At 39.2% G+C, this 11,794-nt stretch overlaps 1 protein-coding gene across 8 annotated transcripts in view; it reads left to right on the plus strand.

Annotated features, from left to right (window-relative positions):
* The window catches only part of TBCD (tubulin folding cofactor D), a 129,278-nt gene that overhangs the window by 91,528 nt on the left and 25,956 nt on the right, over window positions 1–11,794 (plus strand). For all 8 annotated transcript variants that reach the window (XM_088661647.1, XM_035104647.3, XM_088661646.1 and 5 more), the window contains 9 exons: window positions 1,318–1,398; window positions 2,771–2,844; window positions 3,376–3,493; window positions 4,226–4,286; window positions 5,164–5,186; window positions 7,283–7,314; window positions 8,390–8,452; window positions 9,246–9,322; window positions 10,570–10,651. In XM_088661647.1, coding sequence (XP_088517773.1) covers window positions 1,318–1,398; window positions 2,771–2,844; window positions 3,376–3,493; window positions 4,226–4,286; window positions 5,164–5,186; window positions 7,283–7,314; window positions 8,390–8,452; window positions 9,246–9,322; window positions 10,570–10,651 — 611 coding nt within the window. The remainder of the gene's footprint in view (window positions 1–1,317; window positions 1,399–2,770; window positions 2,845–3,375; window positions 3,494–4,225; window positions 4,287–5,163; window positions 5,187–7,282; window positions 7,315–8,389; window positions 8,453–9,245; window positions 9,323–10,569; window positions 10,652–11,794) is intronic.

The following is an 11,794-nucleotide window of genomic DNA, read 5'->3' on the forward strand; positions in this document are numbered from 1 at the left end:
TTTTTTCCATGACTCATAAACAATCAGTAATTTTAGAGGGTTTGGCCTACTGTAAGGTATGCTATCCCTTCTCTTGCATCTGTGAACTGTGTATGTTTAACTACACAGATTCTTGTTGCACAACCATAGGCTTGCTATACGTCAGGAAAATTCCTGACTTGTCCTGGTTTTCAGGTGTAAAAATGGCATCGGGGGAATTTTGCCTAATTGGCAAAATGTTAGGGAAAACCTGGATGTATGGCAACGTAATGGAAAAAGCAGCAGAAACAGCTCCAAAAGCTTAAAATCACTATTTTTTAGTGGGGGGTGGTGGTTTCCCAATGTGGGTTTGTTGCCCCAAAAAGCTCAACAAACCTGTGGGTGGCAGGAATTTTACTTTTTGAAAATGGCAACCCTACACAAGCAGCCCTGCCATGATAATTTGGTTGATGCAGGCTTATTTACTGTATGTTTCAGGTATACTAGGATAGATTGTTCTGCCTTAGCACAAAATGTTAGACTGGGAGTCCTTCAGACCTTAAAATATCCATGATTTTTAGTTTACTCTTTCCATATAGTGCTGTTTAATTAATGGAATGATTCAGTTCTGTCCATAGAGATTTATCTTGCTAATTTAAACTTTTCAAAAATCTAAGTTGGTTAGCATTTTTACATACATTCTTGGAGGAGAGCAGAAGGTTCTATTTTCTTTCACTTTCTTTTTTGATGGTCAGTTCTTAATAATGTTGACTATGACTAATGAAATAGCCCTATTTTACTAAGCAGTAAAAATAAAATAGCAAAAAATACCAGGTTCTCTGTTATGTGCCCCAGATAAGCCAGAGAAACGACTAATTTCCCTCCCTGATTGAACATCTTTTCATCCCCAGCAATGGCCATGATGCTAATACTTTCTCTACAAAAATGTATTCACACTTCATTTTAGCCAGCCTCTTTGCTTACATGCCTTTTTAAGTAAAGCCGCAACCCCAGATTCGTCCACGACTGGACCTAACGGTCAAGGGTCCCTTCACTTTTACATGACTTTAAATAAGGTCTCATTTAATTTCATCATTGGCTTTCATAATGCTGTGTTGGTTAAAAACAGAATATTAGTATATGTTTGGGATGAGATGGCAAACATAAATGAAAAGCTTATATGTGTCAAGCTTGACTTCACATGTACAGTATGTCTATTAAATTCCTTCCTTAACTTGTGCCACAACAGGTAAGCCTTGGACAGTTTGGGGTTATTGGGTTCTTTTTGAAATTGACTTTGAAATAACTTTTGGAACAAATTTCTGTTTGTAATTTTTGTGCTTTCTACTGTCCTTTCAGTGTATATATTGCTGGGTTTCCTGAGTATACACAGTCAATGATTGATCACCTGGTTAACATGAAGATCAACCACTGGGATCCGTAAGTTTAATTAAGTTAATATGTGGGAATTTGGTATTTTGATCAGAAAAGTATAGCTGATTTCTAAATTAGATTCATAGTGAGACTGCTTTTATTGTTTTCAATTTGTTGTTATAATTTGCTAACATTTGTTGATTTTCAGCTATATCTGATAAAAAATCAGGTGTGCTAGTGAAAAATGTATCTTAATTATTAAGACTAAAATAAGTACAAGTACTTAAATGTGTTGTTTTGACCCTAAGAAATGAGATACGCCTGTGGTTCAGATGCAGATAGGAACCATTTTTACCTGCCCTGTCAACAAGCAATTGTGAGCCTTGAGCTCACACATCTTCCTTTCCTCTCCTCTTCTTCTGCTCATGTGAGGAGCTACAGTTTATGAACCTGAATTGTTCTCTATCATTTAAGCCAGATGTTTTCAACCTTTTGGAGTCCATGGCTCGCTTGACCAACTACCTTCTTTCTGCGGCACCCCAGTGGGGCTCAGGATCCCAGTTATGTCACCCCTTGCCTGCATGGCTGGCAGCCTCTCATCCTTTTTCAAACACTCTCCATTGTGGAGTGTTCCCTCAGACTCCTCTCCTCTCCTTGGGAGTCCTCCGGGCAGCCGCTGTTGCCACCCCTGGTATCTGAGCTGCCCCCCTTCCCAAAGAGAGGTGCCTTCTCATGCCACCCCACAGGGGCCTAGGCAGAGAATGACCCCAGCCTTAGTGGCCCAACGGAGACTGGCTAGAGGTGAACATGAGGATAGCACCTTATCTTGAGGGGCAGCAGCAGGGCTGCTGCAACAAGCAGCTATGCAAGCCTTTGGGAGGTAGAGACACAAGAAGCCATCAGAGGAGGGAGGGAAGGAAAGAAGGACAGAGGCCAGTGTTGCCTGTGGCACCCCGATCATCATTCAAGGCACCCCAGGGTGCCATGGCCACACTGGTTGAAAACCACCGATTTAAGCAACTCACAGTTTCCCTAAATTCAGATATCACAGGGAACTGTGATTCCTTTAAAATCGGGAGCAGAAGGTTCTGCCTCTTCCTTTGGCAAGTGAAATAGGAGAGGGATAGGGAGCATGTGGGCCCAAGGCTCATTCATGTTGTAGGAAGCCATACTATCTCCCGTTCTGGCCTCCTGGGCACCCAATGGGGTTAGCACTGCCCATTATTTCGAGGCAGAAACTTTGCTTCCTCCTAGGAACTTTTATTGATTATGTTCCTGAAAGCAGCTTCAGTTTTAAGTTCCTGCCTTTAGCTTGAAGCAGCAGCACTGGAAATGTCATTACTTGTGAACTAGGTGTTTTGAGTTCATATGCCAACCTTCTAAGCACATCTGCTGCATGCTTCCCACCCCATTCTCTCCCTATCTTTCAATCTTTCAGTGTTATTCGGGATCTTTCAAGCAAAGCTCTGCATAATATCACACCACAGGCTCCAGAATATATGGCAAACGAAGGTGAGTGAAAAAAAGCTTATGATCTAAACCACCTAGAACATTACTGCAAAAGCCCTTAATCCTATGTTATTAATAGAGAAGCAAACTGAATGTCTCTAGCAACCAAGGTAATTACTAAGTATCTCTAACAGAGAGAGAAATTTATCCTATAATCGGTTAAATGTATATGCAGAACTCATTGTCTTAAGAGTAATGTTAACACACTGCATGCTTTTTGTAGCATTAGAGTAGAATACATGTGCTTAGCTTGTGGAAAGGTTTTGTATTTAGCATATGAAGAAATATGTTAACTTTGGGAAATTAAACCAGGGAACTGCAAATGCTAGTCATTACATACTTTTGCAAACTTCTCAATGTATGTAAAATGAATTCAAGATAGCATTATCAAACGTGAATAGTAAGCGACAGCTGTTACTCCCTTTTTGTCATTTTATTAGGGATCCAGCATCTAGTCTTCAGATTGGAAGGGGACAATTTCTTGTCTATTTGCCCTTTTAAATTAGTAAGTTATTCATGTTTAATCTCTTGCAGTTTTACCAAAACTGCTGCCATTGGCGATTGGCACAGATCTTCATACTCGCCATGGAGCAATTCTGGCATGTGCTGAGATCACTCACGCCTTGAGTAAACTAGCAGAAGAAAACAAGAGGTAAAAAGACAAAATCATTACTTTACTGCATTGTTTTTATACATTATTTTGAGACTGTAGTGAAACACAGTCTATAAATTGGGTCAATAAATAAACAAGGCATGGATACAAAGATGAATTCTTGTCAACTACCATTTTCCCCAATGCATTATGGTAGAGTTCATACTGGCATTTAAGGTCTGCATACTAGGGACTACTATGATCAGAACGAAAACAAGGGTAGTAGAAAATTAAAGAAGAAGAAATAACATCATACTCTTCTTATCTGCATCAATGGTTTTCTTCACTTTGGGTGGCCTTTACCAGGGTGCATTAAAGATAATTGAATTAGCTGGAACTTTATTCAGTGAATTAGTGAAGAGATCTAAGAAAACATAAATTCACCTAGGAAAGGAGTTAAAAGCTAGAATTGTTAATATTTTAATGGCTATAAATACATTCAGTAGCTTTGGTTATGAAGCAGGTAATAGTCAATACATGATGATCTCACAGGTCATATGGGAAGAAATGCTTAATGTTGGTTTGGAAGGTTGTGTGACATCTCTCAGGGACGCTGGTGGCTTTAGAAGTTTGACTGACATCTTGGTTTTCGGAGAGAAGAATAAGCATCTAAACTGTCCAATTAATGCCTTGCCACTGGCGGATAGGTTTCTAGGATTCCCTTACATGTGACAGAAAGAAGCTCATATAGTATTCCTCTGATGCTTTCTGCGGTGGCTTTTAACTTTGCAGATCCATTACATCATATTTGGATGAAAAAGCCTTGGAAGGACTTAAACAGATTCATGTGGAGGTTGGTACAAATTCTGTCTTATGGAAAAAAAATGTTTTTGCACGCTTTAAATAGGAAAGTTTCTTTTGTTAAAATAGATAATGTAAGAATTATTTGGTGTGTGTGTGCATTGTTAGATGTCATGCTCACAGAATGTTTGAGGGACTTTCCCAAAGTGGACCATAGCCTGACAGCTATGGCTGATAGGACAGGTCAATTGCAGCTGCACAGCAGCCTGGTGGAAGGGGGGTTCTGACAGGTGGCACGTTCTGTTGCTCCTCTCAATCTGCTGCCTGCACCAATGGATTTCCTTGGCTCACAGAAGAAGTGGCTCACCAGTAATGCAGACTGGAGATATATTTTAACTTTTTCCATAAAGTACTGTACAAAAGTCTATATGAGATTTGAAATGAAGTGGATTTTCTTCTTCAACATAAACATGCAGCGAGTTACCCTTCACTTAGAATATTGTCTGTACGTGGGATCTATTACTGGAGCTTCCTGGGCAGTACCAGTATAGCTAATATTATTATTAGGAAAATAGATACTATTTTGATAGCCATCAGTGATAAAATCTATATGTATTATCAAATATGGGTGAAACAATACCGAATTATGTCACAAAAACTTAATCCCTGTAATCTTACAAAAAATACTGTGTACAGTTAACATTTTTCTGTGGGGTGGAGTTTTGACTAAATTGGTGTTTCTCAGCCATTTTGAAGTGGGACCCATTGGTAAATTTACATAATCTTTTGGGATCCACAGAGTCCCATTGTTGTGTGGTCCGCTCAGGAATGCATCAGAAACTAGCTGTGGGTTATAACTTGCAATTTGAGATTCACAGAACTAAAAAGAACTTCTTTATTCCTTATCTAATATCAGTTTTCTTTTACAGCTTTCCCGTCGTCAGTTGTATCGGTAAGAGAATTAATGCCAAGTAGATTGTTTCAATTGTAAGAATAAAGAAAAAGCCTAATAAAATATGCAGTCCACCAAAAAGCTTGGGTGCCTACTTTCATACTGACTCTGTGCATGGGTGTGCTGTGTTTCCTAAGCGTAAGCATAGCTTGGCTGGCATGTGGCCACAACAGAACATGCTGCTTGGAATAGAGAGCATGACTGGAGCAGCCTGTCTTAGAAATTCATTCATGATGCCTATACATAATTACTGCCCAGTGGAAAGTGTGGCAGTGTCATATAGCAACCTGCATAGGCTGTCTGGCATCTCAAGAGATGAGCAACAGGCAGACAAGGGGTGCCATGTTGAGACTATGACCAGCTCAAGGTATTTTGCCACCCTAGGCAAGGTAAAAAATTATAACCAACACCTTCCTTACTCTGTCTTGTACAGTAGACACCATGGCATTGGTCCATGAAGCAGCCAAGAGTTTCCTGTGATAATTTAAAGCCTCCTTCTCTTGATGCTTCACTTTGTAACATTTAAAATTTGGAACATCGGAGAAGCGAACTGAAAATACAAAGCCTAGAGGCAGACTTAATGCTTCAAGATTGGAGATTCTGTTGCATAGCTGCCAAGTTATCCCTTTTTTACAGGGATTTTCCCTTATGCTGAATAGGCTTCCTCGCGAGAAAAGGGAAAACTTGGCAGCTATGTTCTGTTGGGAAAGGATGTAGAGACAGGGAACAACTGATACACTTTCAAGCTTTTAGAATTTCTCCCCCTTACATACAGGTCCATTATATATGTCACAGCTGTTTTATTAAGAACAATTCCGAGTTTGGAAAGGGAGAGGAAAGTATATACCAGATGTGTGTTTGGTTGTACCTTTTGAATTGTCTTTCTTTGTAGTATATGTTCACTTCCATGTTTTTGAAATGTAAGACTGAACCAGAATTTCTGGGAGCAAAATGGCTATATTAATTACGAACCATTCTTGAGACAGCTTTCTTCATTTGGCACATTGGTTAATCTGCCTTAGTTCATAATATGTTCATATTTATAGAGGTACCACACTGGCTGTGTTATACCTTCTGTAAATTCTTTTAATGTCAGGGTTAGGCTAGGGTATAATTTGACTTTTTCTCTCACAAAATGCAAGCTTGCATTTATTGGTTTCATTAGATTCTTAATAGTACCTTTCTTATCAATTAGACTTCAAACAAGCATGCTTGTTTCTCTTCAACGTAGTACTTTGCATAATTGAGTTATTCACTTGTGAGCATATTAACATAGTTTCAGGATATCAAAATACCTTTTAAATGGTATATAAAATATTCTGCTTTGGATCATTTTGTAATAGCAAGCCACTTAGGTTTTAATAGGCAAGCACTCTGCTAAACAAGCTGAACTTGTTTTCTGAAGAGCAATCAAGCTGAAGTGCCCTGAAGGTGCTCAGCTGAGACGTGGTTTCTTGGATTTTGAGAAAGTGTCGTCAGCCATCTGTTGAAGGGCATACAAAACATTTTTTTCCATGGTTTTCTTTATCTGTTTCTGAATGAAGATTGCTTTTACAGGAATAGGAGTGATATGAAACACTTTCTCAGAAGAGAGTAATTTGATTGTTGCTTGTTGTGTAAATGAATGATATCGGCAACAGCAATGAAGTCACATTACTGAGTGATGAACTATAAAGATCATGTGTAATGCATCGTGTAGAGGCAGTGGATTAAGAAGCACTATACTCTCTCAATGAAAATGTTAAGAGCACAAGGCCATACAATGAAATAGATTTATACGGGGTATTGGATAAACCAAAGAATTACTTCACAAAACAAAGCACGTGTGGGGTTTATGAGATTAACTCCAAAGTCAAAGACAGAGGAGTTTTATAGGATAGCTTGCTCTCTTTTGTCTCTTCCTCTGCACCACCACATCATGTAAAAGGTTTTACATGAAGCAAGATGAAGTGATGGGAGAGTTAATTTCTTTTTGATTTTGAATCTTAACAAGACAGAAAAGAGAATTTTACCTTTGCTTCCCTTTCCTTTGTATTCCTCGTAAAGATAGTGATTTGAGATTTTCAGCCAATATGTTTTCCTTTTTCCTTTTTCAGGGGTTTAGGTGGAGAACTAATGAGGCCAGCTGGTACGTCACATGACACACACACACACACACACACACACACACACACACACACTTAATCCAAATGTTTATTATATAGCATTCTGTGGTATTGTGCATTTTTCTGGTTTTTAAGTCAGGCATCCCCAAACTGCGGCCCTCCAGATGTTTTGGCCTACAACTCCCATGATCCCTAGCTAACAGGACCAGTGGTCAGGGATGATGGGAATTGTAGTCCAAAACATCTGGAGGGCCAAAGTTTGGGGATGCCTGGTATAAGTAGTCAAATCTTGGAATTCTTTGGAAATAAATCTTGCATTTTGAACCTCCCTCATTTTTTCAGCTGCTACACTGGTTCACCAGGCACGCTGCCAATCCTTACTTCAATTTGTACCCAAGGTCAAACTTCTCCCTTAAACCATTCCTTGTCCACTCACTCTACCCTAAAAATACCTCCCCCAATTTTTAAACAAATGCAGTGCAGATAAAACACAAACAGGTTCCATATTGGCAGTGCTCCTTGGTGCCATTATAGCAGCCACCATTAAACTTGTTTTCTTGCTTGTTGTTATCAAGGAACGCAGAAGTCTCCCTCCAAAAAGAATGGTTTTCAGAGGGGTTCTCATGTAGCCTGCACATAGGGGCTCCATTTGAAAAACCTCTATACAAGCAGAATGTTCCACACTAACTTTAAGTCAAGGAATACTTGGATGCGCTGTATGCAGAAACCTAGGGAGCCTTAATTTGGGAAGTGATGGAAGAGTTAATTTATTTTTGATTTTAATTTGGGACTTACCTGTGCCATTTCTATATGCTTCAGTTGGTAAGGTTGGGAGTCACTTTAGCTACACTAAAGTGTATAGACCTTGTGCTAGAATATTTGTTAAAATACTTTTTGTGTTGATCAGTATGCATATTCACAGTGCAACACATCTACTGTGTAGAAATACCAGTATACCTGTTACTACATTTGCTTGACCTCTGACCCTGTGCCTGTATAATATATGTGTACAGGATCCACTGAACTCAGAGGACCATATTTGACACAGGATTGTTCTCTGCTGTTTTCAGAAATTGTATTCTCTTCATTTTCTTCCAGTCTGCGCTTTAATTGAAAAGTTATCACTTTCAAAAATGCCTTTTAGAGGAGATCCCATAATAGGTAGGTGATGGTTTTGCTGTCTTAAATTTATTCTGTCTTTTTGTCTGTTGAAGATTATAACTGCATTCAAATGCGCAGTCCTCTTGACTTCACTTGCCAAGAATATGGCTCACAGAGAAATGCTTATTTCTTATCATCACAAGATGTTCTTTAGGGCTGTGAATGTCCTAACATGCCTTTCATGACCCAGTATTTTTGCTTGTTGCCTCCTGCTGTCATTGGCATCATGATGCTTTGACTGTGTTTGCCATATTCAGTTTAATTCAGAAAAAGATTGGCCAAATTGAGCCCCACTTTGCGCAAAGGATTCCTGAATTGCACGGGGTTGGACTAGATGACCCTCAAGGTCCCTTCCCATTCTACAGTTCTATGATTCTGTGAAATGATGCAGCACATGGAGGAAATTGTATAGGAAGTCATCTGCAGGAGACTTGGAGCATCAATTCTACCTCACTCAACAGAATGTTCCGTCTACAACAGAATGCTTCTCTCAATCTTAGTTTTAGTGGGAAAGGGAACCCTGGGTGCCAGAAAAAGACCTTTGTGGACCCCCGTGATAGATGACGCACTAATCTCAAAAGCAAATTGAAAACAAAGTTTAAAACATTTAATTTGGGGACAAAAATCCATAAGGATGCACACTTAAATTTGCAGAGATCAGCAGGAGTTTTTATGAACACACTCTGGAACGTATGAATATGGTATATTAAAAGTTGTTGTTTTTTAAAAGGTGATGAATATGTTTAATTTTAGGTAACTAGTGTATTATCAAACATGCTTTCTTTCCCTCTAGTTGAATGGCAGTCGCTGATAAATGACACTTTCAAAAGTCTCCACCTTGTTTCAAGCAATGCAAAGCAACAAATAAAGGTACAGTTTGCTGTATCTGTATTGCTGTTGTTTGTTTTGATAAAAAAGAAAACATTAATATTTTCATATTATGAAAGTTGCTCTCAAGGTATTCTTAAATTACCCAGGTTCTGTATATAACGGAACACAATAGCGCTTTGGGTCTGTATTTCCATGTGGTGTAAATTGATTGTGTCTGTGAAAGGACAGAACCTCATTTTCACCCTGAAGTAATCAATTTTATATTTATAATGAGGAAATAGATACCACTTAAATGAAATTTGGAACAGCAACTCAACTCAAGTTGCTCTATTTTTTGAACTCTATATGGAACTGAATAGGCTTGTTATAGAGACTCCATAACAAACCATAGGAAAAGATTAAACCAAGCACATTCTTAAATTGAGATACTCTTTAGTCAAATTCTTTGATGACAAGCAAAGAATTCATTTGGGTGGTTGTTGTAAATTTACTGCCTGATCATAAATGACGTGTGCAGAAAGATACAATCTTTTGCATGATACTGTATAGTTTTTTCTCGTTTAAATAAATAAAATGATGGTCCACTCTTTCCCACCTATCTGTGGGAGTGAGGAGAGGCTCCATAGCTCATGGCAAAAGCTACAGTCATTTAGGCAGCTGGCAGTAATGCAGCCACACCCAAACCTAATGGGCCCTGCCCAGAATGCCATCTCTCCCCATAGGCTATTCTGGTGTGGGATCATTGTGTGAGTATACAATGAAGTTTAAAGCCTAAATAACCTCTGCTGGTTTGACTAGTGTTTGCTTTTAAGGGTATGGAAGGCAATATATACACCAGTCTTGAGTTAAATTGAGTTAAATTAGAACAAATTGTTGAGTCAAGTAAATTCTGTTGCAAGTTCAACTCTTTAAGTCTACTAAAATTCGGTTCAGGGTTGTTAATTTAGACTCCATAAAATTATACTGATGAGCTTTAAAACAGATTTATAAGCCATGAGCTATTAGTTACTGTGCCTTCAGACACAGCCCTGAATGGAGAACGTGACCCAAGGTACTTTGCAGTGTTATTTTATCTCCTAAACAGGAACAAGTCACTAACTGAAAATCTCTTTGCTTGGAATGCAAAGCTTATCTTCAGCTGTTTTATGAATGGGCCCATAGGAAACTACAGTAAAATTATTCGTAGGGATAGGGATTATTCATTGGGTTTTCCTACAATAGTAGATAGATAGTACAGTTGGAAGGTAAGATCTTTTGATGGTTACAGAGTTTTGCCTTTGTCTTAGGAATCGGCAGTCGCTGCATTAGCTGCTCTGTGTAATGAATACTACTACATTGAAGGGGAGGGAGCAAATCCAGCTCAGCAAGGTACTGATTCATAATGTTTGTCTCTTGCCTTTATTAAGGGATAACCTATGATGAGCTTGTTAGCTAGAAAACTTCCTACAGGAGCAGAACTAGTCCTTAAATAAACATCTCAGTGGTTAGCAACTTCTCAGGACCAGCCCAGTGATGCGGGCTTCTAAGATGCACTTAATTGGAGGTGACAGCAGCATCGCTTGTCCCTTTTGGAGAAATGAAAGAATTCTGATTTGCACACGTGTGAGACAATGTTGTTTGTAATATGCCTAGTAAAGTGTGAAATTGAAGCAGTGAAAGTGTGCACTTCTGAATCAGCTCTTCACTACCATTTTAGTTCTCCACAATGGAGTTAGGGATAATAAAGTTTTGTAACATGGGAAGAAAATTTGAGGATCAGAGCTTTTATGGTGGTATTCCGTAATACTGCTAATGCAATGGGACTCCTCCCATCTCCCCACTGCACACATCCGGAAACCTCCTCCTATCTGCTCTGGAAGCTTGAGGAAACACCTTGAACAGATTTGGGGCAGGGGCAGGCTGAGGAGAAGGGAGAAGGCCTTATTGTGCAAGCAGAAATCCTTGTGCTGGCAGAATTCATTAATTAGCATTACACTGAATACAGCCTTTTACGCATAAAGTAGAAAAAGGCATAATGCATAAAACAGCCGGTGCTGGCAGGCATGATCCAGCAAATGGCACCAGGCACAGCCTCCTTCTACCACTTTATGTAGAGTGTGCTGCCCCCCCCCCCTGCAGAGAGCCTGAAAGGGAGAGGAATGCAACTGGAGGTAAATAGGATTAATTAGAGTAAGATTGCTGGTGAGTAGCAACACCCCAACTACTATCCTCTAATTTGGGAGAATTTACAGGGCCTCCACCCTAATAAGAAACATAGCAAAACATGGTTAGGTTTTGTACGCAGCTGGGCACGATAATTTAACTGCTGAGCTTGATGCTCTGGGTTTTGGTCATAGCTTGAAGATCTAGCTTACATCTTTAAGGTACAAGCTTCACAGTGGAAATGAAGATGCCCAGAGTAGCCATCATATTTCTTTTTTTATATGTAGTGATATTTTTATACATAATTTCATTTCCCGTTTCCAGCAGTTTCTTCCCTCTGTAATTTGTTGTATTTTTCTTCAACACTTG

The sequence above is a fragment of the Zootoca vivipara genome, chromosome 2, assembly GCF_965207765.1.
Source record: "Zootoca vivipara chromosome 2, rZooViv2.hap1.1, whole genome shotgun sequence".
Lineage (NCBI taxonomy): Eukaryota > Metazoa > Chordata > Lepidosauria > Squamata > Lacertidae > Zootoca > Zootoca vivipara.